This window comes from Mastacembelus armatus, chromosome 8, assembly GCF_900324485.2.
Source record: "Mastacembelus armatus chromosome 8, fMasArm1.2, whole genome shotgun sequence".
NCBI classification, from domain to species: domain Eukaryota; kingdom Metazoa; phylum Chordata; class Actinopteri; order Synbranchiformes; family Mastacembelidae; genus Mastacembelus; species Mastacembelus armatus.
Genome location: NC_046640.1, coordinates 15,526,402 through 15,551,521, shown reverse-complemented (window position 1 = coordinate 15,551,521; position 25,120 = coordinate 15,526,402). Strand labels below are relative to the sequence as shown.

General features: G+C 43.4%; 1 protein-coding gene across 1 annotated transcript; it reads left to right on the top strand.

Annotated features, from left to right (window-relative positions):
• Nucleotides 1-1,698: 1,698 nt before the first annotated feature.
• On the top strand, nt 1,699-25,079 carry glis2b (GLIS family zinc finger 2b). The gene is made up of 7 exons (XM_026325875.1): nt 1,699-2,589; nt 17,862-18,063; nt 18,199-18,329; nt 19,505-19,642; nt 19,725-19,858; nt 19,950-20,068; nt 20,311-25,079. Exons 2-7 carry the CDS (start codon nt 17,886-17,888, stop codon nt 21,051-21,053), a joined length of 1,443 nt encoding a protein of 480 aa, XP_026181660.1. The 5' UTR covers nt 1,699-2,589; nt 17,862-17,885; the 3' UTR covers nt 21,054-25,079.
• The last annotated feature ends 41 nt before the right edge of the window (nt 25,080-25,120 follow it).

Below are 25,120 nucleotides of genomic sequence, written 5' to 3'. Positions count from 1 at the left end.
AGAAGGATAAATTATAGTAACCTGATCAAATTGGTGTAATAGAGGCTGAGATGCGGATGCAGAGAAGCCACAAAATGGGAGCCGCACATTTGATCCTGCACCACGGCTTTATTTTTGTGGAGAGATCATAAGTCCAGCTTAATGACAAAGCTATAGGTTTTCTTTAGACTTTTCAATAAAATATATATATATAGTTATATACATATACATTATGTATGTGTAAAATAAGTACCTATAGTCCCACATACAACTTCAATAGCCTCAGTTTAAAATGAAAATAAATGCATGGACATTTGGAAATACTAAGTAGTTAGATACCCTAATTGAAGTTTTCCACTAAATGGAAACACGAGCCTTTGCAAATAAATCTTACTAATGAATAAAAGCTCTGAGGAGTCTGAGGTAATTAAATCTTCTCCCAGGCTGCTGCATGCCCTCTAGTGGTCACATGGTGGTAAGATGAAGGGGGCACTGTTAAGTAGACTATACTGTTATGGTTCACAAATTGCAGCTCATTACACACAGCAAGGCATGCAAAAGAGAAACATGTCACAACAAAACACAATATCTGTGGCACTGATGCAACACCAGTGGTGGCCTTATGATGCTTTGAAGAATCATATATGGCTGTGGTTGATTTTAGAGGCTGGAACATATTTGGCATTTCATCTAGAACTATACTGATTCATCTATAATCAGCTGAAATTTCACCTCCACACTATTAACAGCTAATTATATCCCCAATATATGATTTTTTTAAAAATAAAACATGTTATATGCAACATATTTTTTCTTAAATTATTCAACAGGTTGGTTAAATAATCTTTTTCCAAGTGCATTCTTATGTAATTGTAATAGTATGGTGTTGAAAAAAAAATAGGAAAAACTTCAAAAAAGTAGATACTTTTGTGACTTGAAAGTAAGGGGCATACTGTCATATACAAAAGGGGCAATGAGGTAAGAGAGATTATAGCTCAGTTGTTTGAAATTTCAAAATACATTTTAGACAATAAATGTTAATAAAATAAATGAATGGCATTGTTGCTTAGTATTAAAAAAAACACCTTTTCTAAATGACAAAGCTTCAGCTTATGATCTTATATATTGTTATAAACCATCTCACACCAAAACTAGCTCCACACAGAATTGCTGCAACATGAATTTATGTGTAAAAATCATATAACAGTAGTCTCGTGGAGTATTTTTTATATGACTTGTATTTAGAGCAAGAGGACTGAATCCTTCTTAGGCCACCCTGTATACAGAGCACCTGTCCCTAAATATCAAAGGGGTTCTCTTATTCATGCACATGGGGACACACATTGCCACCAGTCTAACAGGAAATAAATGTGAAATCACGACAAAGCTTCATTTTATTAAAATGACTGAGACTGATTTAGATTGTTTTGCTTTTTGTGTGTTGCTTTGATTGTATCGGTTTACAGCTGTGAAAATGTACATAGTAAAATAACTGGACATTTTTCAATTGTGCATGACAGCTGACACAGGGGAGGTGGGGAGGATGAGAGAGGAGATTCCTACAAAGTGTAGAAGAAAGCACTGAGGACAACAAACTGAAATACAGGAGTGTTATCCTCCTGGAAGCCTGTTGATGGAGGAGAGCTGAGACGGAGAGATGGCCATGAGGACAGAGAGAGAGGGAGAGGGGAGAGTTTGGAGAGGAGCCGCGGACTGCCCATGGTGGATGGGCGGAGCAGTAAGCATGCGCTGAGCTGGCAGACTCTGGGCTGGTCCTGACGGGCTGGCTGGGCTCCCGGAGGCTGTCTGTGCGCTTCAGACGGTCGTGGGGGAGACTACCATCAGCACTCGGCGTCTCCTTGAGTGCCCAGAAGAAAAAGAAACACGGGGATAACTGCGAGAAAAAGAAACGAAAGCAGCCCCACCTCGGCATCTGGAAAAGCACCGAAGAAGGGAGACGATCCTCCCCCTCCACCCCACACCCCGTCGCCAACCCGCCCTATCCACCCTACCCACCACTTCGTGCCATCCCTCTGGTCTGAACTGCCCTCCCACCTCCCCCCCAGGAGAACCACGACCACCCATAGGAAACCCCCACTTGACCAGCGTTGCCATTAAGCGATGCGCTTAGAATTTAGGAAGAATTGCGTTTTTGACGCACAGCACAACCAGTGGTCTTCGTTTTTCCTCGGCGGGAACAGTTAAGGCTACGGATCTAGGTGTTTACACGTTTTGACGGGTTTCCAGTGGCATGATAACATGCATCTTATATCATCCCACGGCAACAGACCAGGCTGTCATTCCATAAATTAGTCTTCTTTTAAACCAACCAGCTGTCACATGCGCTGCGTTTGAGTTTGTGTTTGGTTTTTCCATGCTTAGAAATAATCCTCACAATGGTCTGGGAACGGACCGCCTCTCTAGATACCTAGTAATATTTTTTCAAGACGTGTCAGCTCTGTATTTCGTTTTTACCGAAGAAAAAGACGCAGATTGACGAGCAGACACTTGACACCGACGCCGTTTGAACCACAGGACTTGTGCGTGCGAAGTTTGCACCGGGAAGCGGGGGATCCAAGTCGGGAATATCCACGGCATTTTCCCTGTAAGGTAAGCCAGGAGCAACCCCATCTTGCATGCCAGTCCTGCGTATTTGATCTAATGTCATGTGTGTCCACGATGGCCCGAGTGCACTGCAACAATGTCACAAATTGGCCGAGTTCAAACAAGGCAGTGACCTATTTTCAGCGAGTCTTAAGCGGCGCGCCGATATCTCGCTGCCTGGATTCCCCTCTGTCATATTCAAGGCCGGTTGTGGCGGACGTGTCTTTACCGGTGTTTGAGCCACCAAGCAGACAGAGTGTTAGAACCTATTTCAACATAGGAGCGACCTTTTATAAACCCTCTAACAAATCCCTGTTCAACCCTGACAGTGGGCTATCACAAATCCTGCCCTATATAGGGCCGGACAGTACATCATAGCTCAGCCAGCTGTTGTGCAAGATGCAGGCTCTCTGATGTTCTGTCACAACATCTGATAAAGAGTTCAACGTCACTTTAACCAGTGACGTCTTGCTAAATGAAAAGGTGGCCAGACTGGGACTTTCACATCAAATCATATTTATTTCCAGATTTACGATGTAGTTTCCAAATTACAGACTATCATACACTCTGTTTGCCATGGACTATATTCTCGGTCTTACCATAAGTTATGTTTAATAGCTGCTTTTATTGTGTTTTACATACCAAGCGATGCTTGAAAGCTGTGACATCTTTATTTTACCGTTTCCTAATTTCTCTTTAGACCAGTTCAAGCTTAGTTGAGGCGAAATATGTAATGCTGGGGTCAAGGATGAGCACAGGCAGGGAAGCCTAGATAAAGAGCTATTTTCCTCCAATTAAGCAATTTCACTGTCCCTAAGCCTAATTGTGTGCACACTGGGACTGCGTTTGGGATGGACCTTCTCCCCATTGGCTGCCTCCCATGGGCCCATTGTTCCAGAAGATGCCAGGGGCTAGAGCCAAGCCCTGCCAAGGCAGACCTAACAAGGCCTGTGCTGGAGTGGAATAAGGCCTGATCATTAAAAAGCATTAGGCCACCATGCAGATCGAGGCACGCTCAGGGGGCTGCAGTTGTCTGAGGTGAGAGGGTGGCTGTGTGCTTTCAAGGTGTGAGACAGTGTATGAAAAATATATGTGGGTGTACTGACTGGCTACAGACCCTCTGGACCTCTGGCAATGTGGGGAAGAGACTGCACAGGCTTTCTGCAGAGTGACTTTGACTCCCTCTTCTCCCTCCCTGTTCCAGGCCCCTGTTATTTAATCCATAACCCCTCTCCGAACTGTGAACACAGGTGCTGCTCACATCAACAGCCTGCTTGCCTCATCGTTTGTCCAATCAGCTGATGATCAGTTCAGCCGCAGGACAACCATTGCATCCATTTGACAGAAAGCCTGGAGCCAGACAAAGAGGCATCTACCACCAGCGACACATTGCTTATTCAGGCAACGCCTCTCTTACGCTTAGTTACAGTAAGGAAAAGACTCTTAACTCCACCACAGAGCCAGATGTCCACTGTGGTCCAGCTGTGCATCCCTGTGGTGGCATTCCACAATCACAGGATGTGTGTGTGTGTGTTTGTCTAGGCAGCCTTCTTCACTGTACATTTTCTCATCCTGACTGCATGCTTGGCCAGATGTAGATACTTGGACAGCTGCTGGAAACAACAGCTTGTACAGAGTTTTGGTCAGAGTTACAGGTTTCACACTAACTGGCTTCATATGCTCTAATTACTGCATTGGTTGATATGCCATAGATACCTTCCACCATGCCATTTCTGAAATCAAATCATGGGTGTGTCTGTGACCCCTCTCATCTATTTTTTCTCCTGTCTTGATATTCTGTCCGACACTGTAACTGTGTGACATCATACCCCCAAGGTCCCAAACTGTGAGGGAAAGGCAGCTGCTCTATGGTGAAAAAGGTGGACCCTAATAGCATATTCCTGCATCAGAAAGCAACCACTGGGCACGGATGGTGGGAACCCACACTACACTTGTGCTTAAGGCTTAAAACTAGGCTAATAAAAGTGTCCCACATCTGATATCAAGAGAAGCTTTCTTAGTGATTCTTAAATTGTGCAGTATGCACAAAAAGAAGGTCTGGGATTGCTCCTGCTAAGTGGGTGAAATGTCACTGGCACACACTCCCCCGGGATGGAGTGTGAGTGTCTGAATTAATATCACAGTGGGGTTCCATAGCTGTTGGGGATTACGGTCAAGCTGAAAGGCAAGTTAGCAGCATGGGGGGAGGATTACAGTGGTCAGTGAATGAGGCAACATGCAGTGACAACAAGCCACCTGCTACACGCTTGCATTTATCTTCACAGGGATAAGAGCAACTTCAGTTTAGATTCTTGATAAAGATATGTTCTTTCAAAAAGAGACAATCAAGCAAGGATGTGGTTTATAAGAATGTCTATGGTCAAGTATGGATAAAGATTTTAATAAAAGAAATCCCCTTTTGTGTTTTTTAGAATGATTTGCCTTTTATCATCATTATTTGCGCTGCACTACCAACAAAGTTAGACTTCTGGTCCACCAGATATTGCCATTTATTATTTTAATTATATTATTTTGTAATTAATTTGGATATATTGGTAAACTCCAGGTTATTTTCCAGCTGATGTTAGAGTTATTGGTATTGGAAATCATATGCACCACAAGGCTGAAGACATCAATGTTAGTACCAGCAGAAATATAGCACACTCAATAGCTGAACTTAAGTTAAAACTGAAAATGACAGTGAATGACTTTTGCCATTGTCATATCATTCTGATTCAATGCCACTTATTATTTTACCAGAAAATTCCTTATTATTAGTCAGTGGCATGTTTACGGCGGGGCAGGTGACACACATTCGTTGGAGTATTTCAGTGTGATGTGTCTGTGTGGGGTGATGACCTGTCTTCAGGACACATACATTAAGAATAGACAAAGCGGATACAGACCTTGACTCACATTTGCAAACTGAAAGAGACCAGTGCATACCGCTTTGCTGGCCCAGCTCATGGACCGTGCATTTTTCTCCAGTTAAACTGTAACCACTAATCACCTCACGGCCTCACTATTTCCTCCTGGAGCAGACCATTCTTGGGCCCCCAGGGTGGGTTAAAATGACCCCTTGAGGGTATATGGTTTCCCCTTTTTAAAATCACCTGTGTGGGACGTTCCAAATGAGTGCAGCACGTTTACTCTTTCTGTGAGGATCTGCCATAGTGAAGTTTAGGGGTCAGTTCCTGTGCTGTAAGTCTGCAGGCGTGCATTTCCAAAATAAACACAGACAACTCAGTGCCTTGCTCCAGCTACCCCACCCTACCTATTCTCATTCTCTTTATTGCGCCTTTCGCTCTCCCTGCTCAGTATTTCTATCGTGAGAGAATTTCATCTTGCGGTGCCCTTCAGACAATACGCAGACCTTGTTTTGGCCATGGCACACTTGATGAGGAAATAATACAGGAGTAAAGCCAAGACATGAAAGAACAATTGCAGTGCAAAGGAGCTGGCAGAGTCCATATGCAGGGAATATTTTCAAAGTCCATTTTGGGTTAGTCTCCAGCAATATACTTAATATTTAACTTATAGGTGATAATAAATGTGGATCTAGCTGAAACCTTTTAGATATCTGGGAGTTCACTTCAGGGAACTGTGAGTGGTACAGCAATGTGGTTTAAATGGAGACACAGCTGGTTTGTATTATTATTTACTTGCTTGGCCAACACCCTGATTTCTCTAGTGTACCCTCAATAGAACTACAGCAGTTCAGTATGACTGAGGTATGTATGTGTATCTTTGCTTGTTTGAAGAGAAAAGAAAGGGAGGAGTCAGACAAGAGGGGCTTTGCCTGTAAGTAGGGATGAGGAATAACATGCTGGGAAGGGAGAGATGGGTTGAGGGAATGATGTTTTTTTTTTAGAGAAAGGGATGAGGGAGAGACGGGTGAGGCATTTCAGAGACTCAAATAAGGCTCTCAAGTCTGGGCCTGGGCCTAGGCCTGGCTCTGTCTGGGCATATCCAGTCCTGTCAGCTAGCTTCCAGACTTTGCCCCCTTCACCCCCTCCTTCCTCCACCCCAACTCTCTGGAACTCCATCCCCTCCTTAAAATCTGCTTCTCTTCCCTCTTTCCCTGCGTCCCCTGCATTTTCGTCTCCATCTTTCCATGATCCCCCAGCTTTATAAGTAACGTGTACATTATATAAGACATTCTCCATCTTATACATGTAGTAAAAGAGAGAGGGAGAGAAAAAAGTTTGGCCTGTAAGTGTTTACCTTCTCTGTGGTGTTGTGGAGATGTTGCCAGCACTAATTCAATTCATATGCACGATTTTTTTTTTTTTTTATGAGGGAGCCTTATGTAATTTGGAAATGTTTAAAGTTTGAGGTTGCATTTTGTGAAATAAAGACTTGTTCTTCTTATGCCTCTATGAAATAGCCTCGTTTTTTATTTGGTTTCTGGAAGTTGTAATAATTGACTTTCAGTAGCCATCATGGTTAATGGCCAGCCACAGTCTTACCACAATATCACTCTCTTGCAATGCATTGCTTATAAGTGCCCCTTATGTGCTCAGATCTGAAAAAGTGGTGCTGTCAGTCTGTTCTTTTGTTGATTCTAAATGTCAGTATTGATTCAGGACAGGAGAGCGTTTGAGCATCAGTATCCTGTTGACATTCAGCACTAATTGAGATCCTCTCTAAGGCTCATTCTTTCCAAGGCTGCTGATATACTGTATGATTGCGTTTGTCCACAGCACATTTAATAGCGATCACTGTTCAGTGTCCTTCACCAAATGAAAAGAGGAGTCAGTTCCAGATCTTTCTCATGCTTGTTTCCAGCAGATTGTACAAATCGGGCGTGCCAGCTAATTTAAATCAAGAGTTTAGCACTACTCCATTTTACAGCATTATGCTCAACTCTGTCTGTCGCCATCTCAGTTGCCCTCCATCTGTCCCTATGCATCTGTCTCTCTGCTCTCTTTTTCTGTTTCTCTCTTGGACATAGCTGCGAAAGATGAAAGCTAAAGGGTGGAGCCTGTCACTTACTTTAGCTGGAAAACAGAAATACAGAGAGAAAAGAAGAGGGAGGAAGATAAAGGCAGAAAAAAAGACTGTCATATTGACCTTGTCTTATTGCCAGCAGTGGTGGGAGGGGATGTGGGGTTGAAGAGTTCCTCCATGTGAGAACGGAGAACACAGAGCTGGCGTTAAGCTGGCACAGCCTCATAAGGAAAAGACAACACAAGCTTTGTGTGTACATGTGTATGTGAGATCATTGGCAAGGGAGGCAAAAGGGCTGAAACTGAGGTAAAGCAGACAGTATGGCGGGGGGGTGGGGGGTGGGGCACACACCCAAATTTAAAGAAGCAGGGGCTTCTTTAACGTTCTGCTGCTGTGTTTGCCCACACCGATATACAAACACATATCACGTCACTTCTTCTGCTAATTGCTCTCTGCTGTTTTGTATTTCTCCCTTTTCCTGTTTTCTTCTCCATTCAGTCTTCTTTCATTTTGGAAGCTGAGCCCCTAGTCTGGTCCTCCTCTCGGTACATAGACAAACTTATACACACATATAGACTTACATGCAAATGCAAACACACTAAAGAAGAGTTTCCCTGCCTAAAGCACATCTGGCCCTGTGTGCTCCCTTTGCTCCCCCCTTCTTGGCTTTGTCCTGGACAGCATGGCTGGGGCACAGGTGTCACCCAGTGCCTCTCGAGGGGCAAGGAGGTGAATAGGTAGCTCAGGTGTGACACTGCACCTAGGCCTCAGCAACACAACACAGTGATAAAGAGAGCACCAACCCTACGCCTTACCCCCAGCCTCCCGGAGGCCGTGTTGCATAAAGCTGTTGTTGAGATCATATTACTTTGGCTATTGAATAAGAAGACTTGATTCCCAGGGAGTTCACTATGCGCTGTTGGCTTATTGAGTTGCAAGCAAATGAAAGCGGCTGGGGTCAGTGTGTAAAGGCAAAAGGGGTTTGTTTCTCATGCGTGTGGTGCCATAATATCCCTGTCCAGGAAATGACTGTGAGACAGGCGCACCCCTCCCAAAGCTGGAGCAGTACCACAGTGCTCTGAACTGGTCTGAACTTCACAAGACACAGCCAGCATGCTGCGCAGTAGCGTGTGTGAGTTTGTTCATATCTGTATGGTCGTACATAAGCGCTGTAGAGTCAGTCTGTTTATTTGTGCTGTACTGTGTGGCCTCATACCTCTTACCTCGATCATTAAAGTTGTCATTGGAAGTTTGACCACATTGGCCCAGCAACTTGAGCTGAACTATAGCCTTGCTGCTTATCGTACCACAGTTTCCATATGCATGTCACCACTATTAATCTGCCTTCAGCCTGCTGTTGACTGTGTGGGCGAGAGGGGGAGAGAAAGAAAGAGATTTCTGGACCTTCTCCCACTCCCAGTGGCTTAGAACTAGTGCTGGGTTTTCACCAGTGAGTGAATTTAAAGATATCTCCTGTTCTCCATCTACAGTTTCCTTGTACACTCAAAGGAACTTAAACCTGTGGCAGTTATGTAGTACTATATTTTGACACATCCAGTGCAGCACGGTGATGCAGTGGTTAACACTGCATGCCTCACAGCAAGACGGTTTAAACCTGGGCCTTTCTGTGTGGAATTTTGCATGTGGAATTTCTCCAGGTACTCCTCCTTTCCCTTACAATCGAAAGACATGCAGGTTAGGTTCATTGATGACTCTAAATCATGTGTTGGTCTGAATGTGAATATTTGTCTCTGTGTGTTGGCCCTAAAATAGGCTGTTGACCTGTCCATGGTGTAGTCCGCTTTTCAGCTGGGAATGGCTCCAGATCCTTCATGACCCTCTACCATATAAGAGATATAACTAATGGATGGACTGTGACACATCCTTTAGTTTTACTGTCCACACCTGTCTATTGTGGTCAGTATTGGCCTTTTGTGTGTGTGCTGAGAGAGTCTGGTATTTTAAAGATTTGGGCAGGTGCCATTGCTTTACATTCCAAACCTGACCTTGTGCTCATTTCTGTTGCCTTTAGGGGAGGCCTGCCTCTGCAAAACTAGCGAACCAATAGTGAATGTGTGTGTGGCGTGTCTGTGTGCCTGAGCATACGTGCATGCACACCTGCACATGAGTATTGCAAGGTTTTAGCATTGACCTTGGTATTTAAAGTTCTATAGTCACACATTCCATCTGTGTTTAAGTGCAAAGATCATGCTTTGCTTGGATGCATCTCTACAGGAAAAAGAGCTTACTCTTGTGTACTAACACAGCATCTGTCCCAGCAAGGGCATGTGGAGAAAAGGAAAAGTTTTTGTAGACCTCCAAGGAGATTGTTCTGGTGTTTTTCAGATTTGATGAAGCTACCCATCTATAAAAATCAGTAGAATTTCATACTGCAAGTCTAACTGTCAGAATACTGTTAATGTTGGCGTGAGTCAGCTGGAATGACAGCATTTAGTGTGGGAGTAGCAAAGAACCATCACTTCCGAAACACAGACTCTATCCAGCAACCCCAGCAAAACAGACACAGCTGGTTAGTGGGCTGTTGAGAGGACAAGGAGCTGGGATGTTGTGTTTGATTAGCCACAATCAAATTCATTTAAGTTTCTTGAGTGCCTTCAAGAAACTTACAAAACATACCCACACACACACACACACACACACACACACACACACACACACACTCACACTCACACACTCACACACTCACACACTCACACACTCACACACTCACACACCCGACCACATGAACACAAAACAAAATATATTTACCCCAAGTTTACCTGTGATAATGCACAAGCTGTAAAACGAAGCAGTTAACTTTTATCACAGCAGTTTTTTTTTAATCAACCACTGTGAGTGCTGACAGTCTCAGACTGCTTTTCTTCCCTCACTCACTGGCTTAATTCCTTCTTTTCTTTCTCCCCCCACCTCCCTTCTTTCCTCTCCTGTTGCTTTCCTACTGAGTGTGGTGTGGTGCCGCCCCTGCTTGGCTGGCAAGCCGACTCCAGACCCTGTGATTGCGCACAGGAGTCAGAGGATTGCATCACTGCATGTGGGGAGAGGCCACAGGAATGGTCTGAAAGGGGTGGGGTGGGGGGTGCGAGGGTGTTGGGGTGGGGATGGGGGGGCAACAAAGAGAAAGCGAGAGATGTAAAAGGGGTCAATGAAGGAAAGGAACTATGGGGATATAGCCTAAGGAAGTGAAGAGAAAGTCAAAAGGCAATAGAGCTGAGGGAGATCAAGTTCCTGTTTGTATGAAAGTGTGGCAGGGCAAAGATGAGAGAGGAGGAGCGAAGTCTGGGGAGAACACATTCAGTAGACTGCAGGAGGTAGAGAGGCCCGGCAGAGTTAGTGGGAGGTCAAAGTAAGCCAGGGTGGTGATGTCTATCAAATCTCCTGAGTGCAGAGAAAAACTCTTCTTTTCTCTTCTCTTCTCTCACGGATGGTGGTAGGCCTCCTGCTGTGTTCACTGGCTCCTGCTGCCCTATGCTGCGCTATGAAACTGCTATGTTGTGAAATGCCCCACATTATTGTAAGATTACTCACCAGCCTTTAAAGCCTACATTACTGTTGTGCGAAGTGCTTTAAGAGTTAGTGTTGGGTACGTTTACTGCTCTAACAGTTTGTGTCATTGCCCCTGGTGGGATTATCTATATGCCACTGATTGCCGTCCTGATGATACAGTATATATCCTAACTGTTATAGTTGATTAAAAACACACGGACCCCGTCTGATTTTGAATGAGAGTAGGTGGGAGTAAAACGATCCAGAGAGTCAAAACACATGTTGTTGCACGTGGCCCCTCGATCATGTACTGTTCATGTCATATAGCAGCTACTAGAGAGTATAATAGATTGACTTTAGCTTAGGGGAAGTTTCCTAGCCTGATGCCAATATCCAACAACTCATGCCCCTTTTCTCTTTTAGTTTTGTTCTGTCAAAAGAGTTCTGAAGACTTCTTTTACTGCAGAACATTTTCTATTGATTTTTCCACCCTGAGGCACATTCTGTCCCCTTCTAATGAGTTACAGGATGACAAACAAATCTTAGCAGCTTTGCATTACAAAGTTATTCTTTTGCAAATTCTAAATTCAAACATGCTGACCTTGAGGCCTGCCCTTCATCCTTCCTTCCGTCCTTCCTTCCATGCATCCATGCATCCATCCATCCATCCATCCATCCATCCATCCATCCATCCATCCATCCATCCATCCATCCATCCATCCATCCACAAAGCCTCACCATCCCACCAAGAGTCAAGTCAGGTCAGTGTGTTGTGTGATAATCCTAGATTTAACCAGCCATAAGGATTTCTGACACAACGGGAAATCTCAATAGCATAGTGTTTTTATGATCATTTGTGGCCTAACCATATGACAGATAAAGTGGAATTGCTGTTCTGTTGTCCAGACAGGCTCCTTGTATTGTTAAACTCACACTGGTCTGTCAAAAAATGTCTTTGCACTGTCAGTTTTTATACCCTTTGTGCTACTGTACACAGGTCTGTAGGTTAATATAATCTTTTTTTTTAATTTATTAGCATATACATCCATACTGTGATATTATAATAAATACCTTATAAATATAATAAATGTTAATGTATTATTTGTAAAATTAATTACATTTTTAATTTGAAGGTTTCATCTATAAAATGTTTGAAAATGAAAAATGGTGATCACAAATGTTCCAGATTTCAGTGAAGTTTTCAAATGTTATGTTTGGCCTAAAGTTGAAAGATATAACACTAAGATTCACACTAAGCTACATTTAATCTTAGAAAAGCATGAAATTCTTCATTGTAGAGCTGAAATAGGATTATGCAGGCATTAGGTACTTTAGGGCTGCATCTAACAAATATATCATGATTGATTTATCTGACAATTTTAGTTTGGAAAGTGTCCAAAACTAGTGAAAGATGCCCATGACATCAAATGTTTGGCATTTTATTTTGAATTTGATTTTATTGAATTAATAATCTAAATAGTGAGATTAATTTTATGTAAAAAAAAAAAATCTATTTACAATTATTAAACTGTGTACCTGTGTGCATGTCACATAATGCATAACAAAGGCAAAGCTAATTTAGAAAAGCTATTATAAAACTGTTGACACCAATGTTTTGCATCCTAACAATAATGTTAATGTTCAAACTATCTAACTATTATCACTTTAAGCATGTACCCTTCCTTTCTCATGTAGCAGTCCCCTTTGACAACAAACAGCAACTGCGACCCGCCCTCCTCATTCTGTGCCTCCCTCCCTCCTGGCACTTTCCCTCCCTCCCTGCCCTTTGCCTGGAATTCCTCAGTGTCTGAACGTTCTGGCTGCTGGCCATCGGTAGCACGCTAAGAAGCTTCCTGTTGCACTCTCTCCCTCCTTCGCTCCATCTATTCCTCCATTTTTTCTTTGCTTCCTTCCTTCTCTCACCCCTTTCTCCTCTGCTCCATCTGCTGTCTTGGATTTCTCCCTTCCTGTCCTTTGCATTTTTATCCTTTTATTTTGTGCAATTTAATTTATTGATAATATATACCTCATTTCCTTTAAAACTCCTGAAAGAATGAGTGGCAATCTTCTGCTTATTTCCCTGTGTTAAAGGGTTTGAAGGCATGCATTATTTTGCCTGTGTTGCAGCTGCTGGGACTCCAGCACTTGTACTCTCTTTTCTCTCAGTGGCTCTGTGCATGCTGCTATTACATAATCCTGTGTACGATCCTGTCTGCCCTGTTATAACAGGGAGAAGAGGAAGGGGGGAAAGTTAAACTGACATTAACACAACACTGATTTATTTAAAACTTTTTAATCTTTGTTATGCTAATTCATCTAGAAGAAATTGTGTGAACACAGCAAAGTTTTTTTTAAGAGGGGGCAGTAGTAGGTAAAGAATGAAATGACAGGAACAGAAAAACAAACTGAAGGACAGAACACAAGGGAGATGGAGAGAAAAATAAAGGCAAAGAATAGAGGGATAAAGAAAAAGAGGGAATGAGGGGCCCAGAGGAGGAGGAGAAGGAGGAGGAGTGGAAACTGAGGTTTCCTGTCTGAGGAGGCGGCTGGCTGAGGAGCACAGAGACAGGAAAGAAATCTCTCAGCTGTGTGTGTTGTTTGTGTGTTGAATGATCCGTCAGGGGGTGAGGGGTGGAGGGTGTACGAGGGCACTGTGGCTCTGGTGCGTATGTGTCAGCGAAGGTGGGGTTAGTTAGTTGCTATTACCTCACGAAACGTCAGCAGTGACTGACGTATGGGTGAAGAAGTGACCATTTTTGGGCCTATTTTCTTGTGTCTCCAAATCAGAAAGAAACATACTTGTAACTGGACTTATAACTGGATATAAACCTTTCCCATGAATGTGAGAAGCTCCTTCCCCTCCACAAACTAATCTCAGCTGACTTTCATATGAATCCATGTAATTCTGGCTATTAAGAAAAACTGCAAATGGGAATCAGTTTACTTTGAAGCATGGAGAGGCTTTTAGGACTTAAATCCAATTGTTGTCCAATCCAAGTGTTATGTGCATAGACCTGCTTGAAACATGCCAACCTTTTTTTTCCCTCCTTGGCCTCAGTTGCACCTAAATGTAGAATTCAAATGTCAGGGGTCAGAGGCCGCACCACACCCACACCTCATTAAGTCACCTTTGACCCTGTCCTTCCCACCTGGATGATTGAAAAATCAGCAGGTCTAGACATGACCCACACTGCAGCCATGAGGCTTTAAACATCACTGCTAAACTACAGTTACAACACCTAATGGATGTTTACTTCTAGTTCATGAAATGTGGCCACAGCACTGGAGATGTAATATGGCAGAAGATGTAGTTGAGGGGATTTCTATTGGTTCTGGTTTGTATTTATTTTGGTGCTTTTGAAAAGCTGATGCAGTAACTGTTAAATCCACTTATACCACAAAGCTGATGATTAAGCAGGCAACAAGCCCATAACATTATCAACTGTAAACATTTTGTGGGGTTATGAAAACTCTGTATTAACAGTATATTATAGAAGATTTTGATGTGTGGTAAAATAATATTAGGCTGACCATTTAGTTGGCTGGTTTTATACTTGTGCTGAATACTGATAGGAGGATCATGATGCCAGATATATGATGATCTCTTGTTAGGCTACTGCAATCAACAGTTCATCACTTAACTGTGATGGTTCACATACACACCTGAAGATAAATCCCTATTCTATATAAAATGGGAAACCAAGGGCATGGTCCAGAAAGATTTAGTTTTTTTGGGAGTGCTGCTCTCATTTTATACGTTGATGATTAGGCATTGGTACTCACAAATATCAGGGTATCCACTGCCTTACAATAACACCAAGTTGAATCATAACAAGATTTGCAGGAATTGCTACCACCTGTATGTGAATATCATCACAGCATGATGGTTTAGTGTTAAAACAACATGTTAAAGCCTTTCAGTATCATAAATAGTTAGAAGCTGTTCATTCCCACCACACTCTTTTATGTGTGTGTGTGTGTGTTTGTGAGAAAATGAAAAAGGAGAGCTAAGTACCCCAGGGAGAGATGGCTTACCTCCTGCAGACCACCTCCCAGGGTCACAGCAGGAGGGAGATTAAGTTACAGCCAACCTCAGAGGGGGTCACACAAAATATGTACAGATCCACACACACACACCAAATATTACAAAATATTATACCATGTAAAATAATCACCTTACACCTTATGGTGTTGATAGTCTCTGATGCTCTGTATTGGCTCCAATCATCACACCATCAGACCAACCAGACTGGGCTGAAATGTGATCTTCCTTAGTACAGATCTCCTCAGATCAGATCAAGCTAAAGGTCACTTGGTCTGAGCTGGGTTAAAGGTCATTACTAAGCCATGTGAGCCTACCCTTGGAGCAGGGAGGTGTTGAAACACATAGCATCCCTTTGACCTGATAATCCCCTGTGCTAGCTCACCCACCGGTCAGTTCACACCTCTCCCACACCATGTGACCTCCATCCATGTTTGTCCCTGAATATACACACCTGTACCTCATCAAAAGGACTTGTAAGGCAGTGCAAGGCTCAGGTGAGGAAGCGTTATGCAGAGGAATAGGTATAGGGTTGCTAAGGACACACAGGAACCCCTTTTTAAGGACTCCTCTTCCTTCTCCACCTCCTCACCCCGATATATCCTCACTGTGGCCCGCTCAGTCATCCCTCCGCTCCTCTCTCTCCCGCTCAGCTGCTGTAGCCTGTATTTACTCTACTAGAGAGAGAGAAGAGGGCCCAGAGAAAGGACAATGCTGCCTTTCAGAGAGACTGTCAACCCCACGGCTGAGGAAGTCTGCATGGGGGCCAGCCAACACCCCTTTCCCAAACTTCACAGCCACCCGCCACTAAATTGTACACACACACACACACACACAAACTCACATATCTCTCTGGCATGCACATAGGCAATACCACTTTCTCTAAGTCACCCTTTCTCTTTATCTTACACTTCCCACAAACCCCCTCTCAGTGACTGTGGCTGTTTGTAGGATGTAGTTGAGATCCTGTAACTCCAGTCCAAGATCCACACACTGAGTCACTTCCTAGCCAGTCCATAATATTTCTCCACTAAGAAATAATCATGAGAGTGGGCTGAGGTCAAATCCATCAGTGGGGACTCCGCTGGGATCACGTTAGTATATATAGTATAGTCTTTATTTAGTTTAGTTTATGATCAGCTAAGTTTCTCTCAAGCCCAAAAAAGTTTCTTCCTTAAGAACAAACATCAAACATTTTCAGCTATTTTCATTATATACACAAATCAGCCATATGACTAATGAATCACAATAGATTCCATTTATGTGAAACATGATCAATGTCATAAATGCTATTTTCAAAATATTGGCCAAAGTGATTAATGTTATTATATTATTGTTATATGGATGCAGATAATATAATAACCAATAATGGCACACAGCACACACATTTATATATATATATATATGTATCACCACAAAATCCATGGGTAATTGAGTCTGTAAACTCCTATCAGCTGTGTGCCATATGAGAGTGTGTGCGAGCTGGTGGCCATCCCTCATTGGACTGGTAAACTTGATGACCTCTGCTCAGGGCTACTCAGGTGGCCTCTGGCCAGCCACTCTCAAAGCCCACCATTCACTACCATCCGTGGCTTCTATGAGTGTGTGTTGGCACATGTGTGATGGAGCAAAATGAATTGGTTTAGAGTTTGATTAATTTCTTGTGTTGGGGTTTCTGTGAGTATGATTGCATGTATGTCAAATGCACACTGGTTGCTGTTTTACATAAATCTGAACAGGAATATGGACACTGCAACTGTGTGTATTTAGATGGAAATTGCATTGAGGAAATGTGTGTGAGAAGGAGCAGTGAACCCTAACACATTATGTTGAATGGAGAGCCTGGCTATATACCAGTAGTACTGTACTAGCACTGCCTGTTTGTCTGAAGCAGTAAATTCTGGATAAAAAATAGACTCATCATTTATTTATATTTGAGTTGGAAGGATCTGGCTTGTGTGAATGTCTAGATTTAAAAAAAAAGTTGTTTCTTTAGGTGGTTTAGTTGAATATTATTAATCATTTATGATAGTTTCTTTTGCTGCAAATAGGATTAAAGATGATTTAAAGTTCCTTTGACACACATAGTTAATCTCAGTGTCTGATTTTCCTAATTCTTTACATTGTACAACATGGTGATGCTGGTTCAATTTGGTGTCCGAGGAACTCAAAATGACAGCGAGATTAACTGTCCTGCCCACAACCCTCAGGCTGAGTCCAAAGGTCAGTGTGTTTAGAGAAGGGAAGAGGTGGGTGCAGCTGGACTTGAGGACCTGGGGGGTTGCCTGGTGAGTCTCAAAAGTCCATGGAGTCTGAAGGTGCATGCTGTGGGTGTGAGAGATTGTTGGGGAGGGGTAATATGACAGGGTGCAAGGGCAGTGACTGGCTAAGGGGTTGGATAAAGCAGGGCTGACTATAAGGGTGACCATCTGGATTGGATTGTGGACATTCCTCACAGAGTGTGTGAGTAAAGGTCAGCATGGAAAAAGAAGTGGGGGTCACTAAGATCTCTACACGTGTATGTGTTTATTTGTCTTTGTCTTACTGAGTGTTTCACTTTACAATTGTGGTTGTTTTACCATTGTTGGAGAGTATTTGTTACCCAGTGGGATTGTGGAACGTGAGATACCTTTAACAACATTCACATGGTAAATATTGCAGGTGTCACTGTTTGATTTTGCAATGGCGCATTCCTTGTATAGTGTTTTTATGAAAACTAAAATATCCCTCATTAGCCCCACTTGGCCTAACTCTGACCCTCTGGGATGGGATGTTTGTGCAGGTGGGAGGTCGGCGGTTCGCGGTCATGCTGTCCCTGGATGAGCCCCTAGACCTTAAGCTCCCTCGACGGTCTAATGGGCGGGACAGAGGGGTGCGCTCGCCCCCTCCCTCCCCACTCCACTCCAAGCGAATTCGCCAGCTCCGCATGGCAGATGATGGCACTGCTGTCATAGAGCCAGCCTCGCCAGTTTCTCCACACTCAGGTACGTGACATTGTGATGAAAATCAAACACAAATACATGTTTGAGAAAAGAGGATAGTTTGAGGGAAGTGTCCTTATCTCAGACATCCCAGATGAGAGGTCATCTTACCAGATGTATGTGTCTGTATTATGCCAGCTGTGCAGGTAGTCCCTCAGGATCGGACAGACACCCCTACTCCCCCTGCTGTGGACCTGAGCATGTCTCCATCGTCTCGCCACACCCCCAGCTCTCCAGAAATGACCAATGGCAACTATGTCCCCTCAGGGGTGAGTCTGACTGACATAACTACACAGATCTTGGTCTTAATCTATAGTAGGACTGCATTTGTAGCCCCCTACTCAACTTTAACCATCACAACTAAATTCCTAATCCCAATTTAACTTAAACCTAAGTCTGACCTTAATCCTAAAACCAATTCCCATCCTTCACAAAATGTTCTCAGAGTATTGAACTAAAACGTGTCCACACAACGGTAAAGGGACATGTACTTCAGTGCAGTACTCCAGTCCTTCGCATTTATTGGCTTTTATTTTACCCAACAATACATCCATAATTTCCACTTGTTTTTGCGTACTTTCTCTTCACTCACCTCAGTGTTGTTGAAAGAATGAGCACAGTCTTTAGGTGCAATAGTGAGTGGCCAACACTTTCCTGTCTACAGCAGCAAGTGAGTCAGCCTGCTGGGGTCAGCAAGTCAGGAACAACACCAGGTTGTGTCATACTCTCCATAAGCAAATCAGGCTATGCAAGGGGTGGGAGGCCTGTGTGTGTGTGTGTGTGAGCGAGAGAGAGAGAGAGAGAGAGGGGGCAGCTCTTATCAAACACCTCTTGTGTCCACAACAAGTGCTTCTGTCTGTGCAACTTGCACTCAGTAGTCCCACTGGCATCATGTGTGTGCCTCAGTGTGTGTGTACATGTATAATCAGATTTAAGACAAGGTACAGCCATGCAGAGCCTAATTCAGTTTTCTCCCAATTGAATTGAGACATGCTGGCTGGGACTAGTCAGCCGACCTACATCCCACTGAATCCTAGATAGCCACCCTGATCCCACCAGAAAACACATTCCATCTTTTACTTTTCCCCTTTTCAAAACAGATTATGTATTTTCTCTGGCTCTTTCACATGTAAATAAGTACTCCTTATAGACAAATAGCTGCACACACTCGCACTTTCATCAGACATCCATCTGCTTTCTACATGGACGTCTGTCCATGGACATTGGACTTCTGTCCAAAATAGGCTTTTCGAGAGTTTTTGTCTCTGTAGTTTGTACATTATTTGCAGTAAAGCTGTAAGCCTTATAGTAGACTCTAGTGTTGTTGTTCTTGTGAGGCCCTAAAAAAGTATACATTTAGTTTTGACGCATTTCAGTTGCATGTTTCAGTTGCTTCTCAATGATGCAGCAGACTTTTGTTCATCAGAATTTTCACATTTCACAGGCCTTTCAGTTTTTTGTGCCAATTGGAGCTGGAGCAGGACTTCACCTGCCATCCTCTATGTTCATTGGCCAGACAAGTGATAAGAGAGCCTCTCCAGACCTGTCAGCAGATGAACAACTGGCCTGCCGCTGGAAGAAAGTAAGGCCCAAACATAGAGGAACCCCCTTCAGCTAAACTAGAATCTGATCAAATTTTGAAATGCTTGTGTTCCCTTTTCCAGTGCCATCTGCTCTTCGACTCCTTGCAAGACCTGGTGGACCATGTCAACGACTTCCATGTCAAGCCTGAGAAGGATTCTGGGTACTGTTGCCACTGGGAGGGCTGTGCTCGTAAAGGGAGAGGTTTCAATGCTAGGTGAGAAGGTTAGGGGATTTATAAAGTACATAGATGAGGGGAGAATTCAGGGGAAAGCTGATATAATGACCATATTTTTGTCTGGCTGCAGGTACAAGATGCTCATTCACATCCGCACTCACACTAACGAGAAGCCCCACCGCTGTCCCACATGCAACAAGAGCTTCTCACGTCTGGAGAACCTCAAGATACACAACCGCTCACACACAGGTCAGTGGTGTTGCAACACCCAGTGAGTTACAAAAACACAAATTCCAAAAATTTGGAACACATGCACTCATTTGTTGAACCATAACGTAAAAACATCCAGTTGGGCAGATGATGAGATGCTGTAAATTTAAGATTCATAGAGCTTTAATTTTCTTTTAAAGGGTTGGCAGATTATGATCTTTGGTTAGGCAATTTTTTTATTAATTCAGGATAAAGTATCTAAAGCATCTTTCTCCATGCAGGTGAAAAGCCCTACATTTGTCCTTATGAGGGTTGCAACAAACGTTACTCCAACTCCAGTGACCGCTTCAAACACACACGCACACACTATGTGGACAAGCCCTACTACTGCAAAATGGTGGGCTGCCTGAAGCGCTACACAGACCCCAGCTCTCTTCGCAAGCACATCAAAGCCCATGGCCACTTTGTGGCTCAGGAGCATGGCAATCCAGGTGGGGTGGGCTCCTTGCTGAAGAGGAACCAGAGTGGAGGGCTTGCTAGTGGAGGAGGGAAGGATTTGGAGCCATCCTATGTGAGCGGAGCCCACATAATCATCCCAGGAGCAGCAGCTACATTCCTGGGAGGCCATGCTCTGCAGGGCTTGAGTGGTCCCCTGCCCCTGTCCCCCCTCAGTCCACGGCCATTGGACCTTAGCACACTGGGTTGCCCCAGCTCACCTCCAGGCAGCCTGGGAGGCACACCCATCCTTTCCTTCAACGGCTCCCCGCTGGGCCTGGCAAAGTCCCCCCTGCTCTCTGCAGCATTCCCCTCCTCAGCCCTGGGTCTTCCAATGGTGCCTCTGCTGGGGGCATCATCTGAGCGCAGGGTACAGAGCCAGCCAGGCAAGAAGGGCCGGGGGGAGGAGGCAGAGAATGAGGTGACTGGGGGGGTCCTAAACCTCTCCACAGGAGGGTCTCATGATCCCCTGTCTTGGGTGGTCATCTCCCCAGGCACTGTGGTGCTCAAGCCAGCTGTGGTTAACTGATACACACACTCATATACACAGACACATTCCAGAAGAGCTCAGGGGGTTGGGTGGGATGGAGAACACCATAGTGAGGGTACAAGTGGACACAGGTGATATAGATTGGCTTGCACAATCAAATCCAGGCAACGCATTTTGGAGAGAATGGAAAAGAACAACAATTATCAAAACTTCAATCAAGTCAAGAAAACAATAGCTAACACTAAACCTCGCAGGAACGAAGAATACAACGCAAGCCTCTTATTGTTGGGAAACCAAGGGGCCCAAGAACTCTGTTCAGGAACATGTATGGTTTAGCTTTTCTATCACAAGGCCTGACAGTGGGCTTCTTATTGTTTATTTTATACTCTACTCATTCCTGTTTGCTGGTTCTGTGGACAAGGACCATGAACACATCTTAGTGCTCTGTGTACTTAGAAAAGTCCTGATTATAGTATTTATATGACTGTACTTCATCGACAGTGTGCCTCCAGCTTAGCAGTGAGATAGATACACCGTGAAACTGAATGACGCACTCACAGTTAGGCAAACGTGCATGTAATAGGAAGATTCTCCACAGCTGATTATAAAGTTATGACCTATTTTTCACAGGCTGCTGTGATTAATATGATTTAGACAAACTTGCCATACCAAAGCAAGTGAACTCAAACTGTCTTGGATTTATGCAGAAAAAGGCTGCAGCTTCATGTCTGAGACAGTTCAATTAAAAACAAAACTTAATAGTGTAAACTGGCTATAGCATTGAAACCTCATAACTGCTGCTAATCTTTCAGCTTCCCCGGTGCAACATAACCAGGGTGAGACTACTTTTGACAATCTGTCCCCAATTTGGGGAGGGTAACCAACATGGAGCAGCCTAGTCCACCAGAATGTGTGTCAGGCATGCCGACAAGGGGCTTTTAGAGCACAGAGCAATCTGAGGACTTAACACAGACAAATGGTGTTCCATCACCTGACAATGACCAATCATCACTTCCTCTTTTACACAAGTGAAATTCAAGCACTGGTGTGTCTGGTTCCCCCCTCTGGTCAGATATGGTACACAACATCTCGCTTGAAATTTACAGAACTAACACTGTTTTGCTCTTAGATTGTCCAGTTGCTTTCCTGTAATTGAATCGACATGGCCAGTTTGTGAATGAAAGGGTCACTGTGCTGAAAAACGCTAGTGTCTTGTATTTTTAAAATGTGATCTGACACAAAACCAGCTGTGAAAAACAGGTGGTCATCCAGTCAAAATCCAACTTAGCCTGTTGAAATTTTGTCCCATGTTCAGCCAGTTCCATGCTTTGCCAAAAGTACCTAGCCAGGGTAAAGCCGGATGTAGGGTATGTGCTGTGCCACAGAGGGGGGTGTGATGCACCCAATACCACATACAACAGGACTGACTAAAAAGCCACACTATTGCAAACTGCCTCATTTTACTATGTCCAAAAGGGCAAGAGAAGACACATTTTGACATCTGGGAAACCTTTTCTCCTGGTTCGATTAAACAGTCAACATGCACTTATCAGAAATTATAGTCCTTAAATGTTTTATGAAAAGTTACTGCCAAGTCATGGTCATTTTAAAAACTAATTTCCTATTACATTCTTCTGTAACGGTCAGTTTTGCTGTGGCGTCCCTCCATGCTTGTGTTGCTCAGTGCTAATGCATATGTGATGTTCATTGCTGACTCCACAGAGGAGAGGTTGGGGAGCAAGAAAGACTCAACACAAGGAGCATTCCCTCAAGAGACTGATACACTCAAATCTCCTCTCACTTTCCACTCCATTTCTCCTCTACCCATCTGCTCATGCTGGCGGTCTTACTTTTCCATTGCCCAGTCTTACAAATATTCAGTTAGTGCTGTTTTATATTTTTGTCATTATTTTTTGCTGTTGTTCAGACGAGACATTTATTTTTGATGTTGAAGTTGCTTCTTGTGTTCTGCGATGGCTGCTCTGCAATCAGCTTACTGCTGTTGAGGGTGAGTCTTTCAAGGGGTTGAAGAGAAGAGAGGCAGAGGTTCTGGTGGGCATCTGGGGCAGTGGGTCCTGACTTGGGTCAGTTCTTTGGTCCTGACAGAAATATCTCAACAGTGAAAGTGTGGATTAGCATTTAGTTTTCCACAGACATTCATGGTCCCCAAAGGATGAATTTTAATTTACCCAGTACTTTTCATTATGATGAATTAATTGCAAAACTAATGACATTCCCATCAGCCTCATTTTCACTGCATGCATTATGTTAGCAATCAGCTCGCAACAAATATGCTACCATAGCTGTAGACTGTTCATCTTTTTCCGGTGAAATACCGAATATGCTTGTCTCATCACAACTGCAAAACCCAATGAAACAATGTGGTATAAAGAAATCACTCTTAAGTTGAACTTCTTACAATATATCCAAACTAAATGCGCCATAAGTAGGTGGTACATCATAATTCCTGATGGAAACCACCGCAATATAATTATGATTAACACATGAGCATATCAAGTGTCCTGACAAAAAAAAAAAAGAAAATCACATTCAATTTGCTTTGACGATTAATTTTTTAGATAAAGGGAAAGCAAGGAAAAAAAACTTCAGACTGCTAAATAGTGGGTAGCACTGGGAGAGCGCGAGAGCAGAGGGAGAAAGGACTGGCTGAATGAATAAATGAATGGACGGTGCATAGAGAGAGATGAGGGGAAAGGCTGTATGCCAGCAGAGGATAGCTATGCTGTACAGCCGCCCTCCATCTGGCCACCTACCCACAAAACGGCCCTCTCAGCTCTGAAGTCACTGGCTGTGCTGTGCCTAATGTGGCAGCCACTCACAGGCATACCAGCCTGCAGAAAACTAGGCCACTGAACTCTGTCTGCCCTCTGGGTTTTTCTTTTTTCTTTCTTTCTTTTTTTTTTTTTTTTTAAATAGATCAAACCCAAAAGGCTCAACTCCCCCACCTCCTGGCTAAAAAGCATTTTACCAGAGATGACAGAAACAGACTAACAAACTGCAGAGAACTGTATACCTGTGTTTCTGCTCAGTAATTCTTAGTTGTCATTATTTCAGACACACCCTGCCCCCCCAAACACCACCACACTCAACCTACTGGCCTGTCTCTGGGTTCATGTTGCGTATTGAAGTGAATCTCTCATTGTGAGTGGACAATACTGGCATGTGATGTCATCAGAAACAGGTGTTAAGTAGGCTAGACATGGTTTCCGTGGCAACAGCGAAATCCACAGATGTGGCAAACTCTCCTCCTCCTCCCTGTCTGTCTCTCCTCTGCTGGTCGAAGCCAGGGACAGAGACTCAGCACAGCAGCAAAAAGCTGAATAATATGACACGGATCCTTCCAGGGTCCACATCTTTTAAGATATTAAATAAGCTGTATGATCCATTAACCCTTTGAGCTCACTCTGTAATAAACTGCACTTCTGTTCCCCTCATAGCATATATAGATACTGGGGTTGTTTCCACATCCTTTCTCATTGTAGAGTGTTATTCATCGGTGTCAATGGTGGTTTGGGAACCAAGAATCATTGTAAAAATCACTTTTAAGTCTTATTCTTTTGACATTATAAAAACGGTACTTGCTCCTGGAGATTCTAAAGTAACCCTCACTTAATGTCATGAAAAGTGGAACGGAAATCCAGGGCACAAACATGGTGTTAGCTAGAAAGGTCAGTGTAAAAGTAGTGCCATTGACTGAAGTGCCACAGTGTTGCACAAAGGGTTAATGGTAAGACTAAGGCCCTGCAAGGCCTGTTCCAACTTATGTTTTTTGCACATTTGTGAATTATGTCAGTATTTTAATTTTTCCAAGTGCCTTTTTATTATAGGTAAAAATATAGAAGTTATACTCTATATGAAAAATTATATGAAAATATATTTTTTTCCTGACATCATGTTCTGTGGTTGAACACGCAGAATTTTAGAGTTGTAAAAGTCTCCAATTGGTACAATATAGCGGTGTTCTCCTGTTTTAGAGGAATTTTATTACGATATTGATAATAATGTCAATGAAAAGAAAAATGTTTAATAAAGTTGCATTTGATACTTGACTTCTCATTTCTGTTACAACTATAAAATTAAAACAC

What these genes read in the sequence shown, in the direction of transcription:
- glis2b (XM_026325875.1), top strand. Translation starts at nt 17,886, where the DNA reads ATGCTGTCCCTGGATGAGCCCCTAGACCTTAAGCTCCCTCGACGGTCT. An exon ending in GCAACTATGTCCCCTCAGGG is followed by an intron (nt 18,330 to 19,504) that starts GTGAGTCTGACT and finishes CACATTTCACAG; the next exon opens with GCCTTTCAGTTTTTTGTGCC. An exon ending in TGGCCTGCCGCTGGAAGAAA is followed by an intron (nt 19,643 to 19,724) that starts GTAAGGCCCAAA and finishes TCCCTTTTCCAG; the next exon opens with TGCCATCTGCTCTTCGACTC.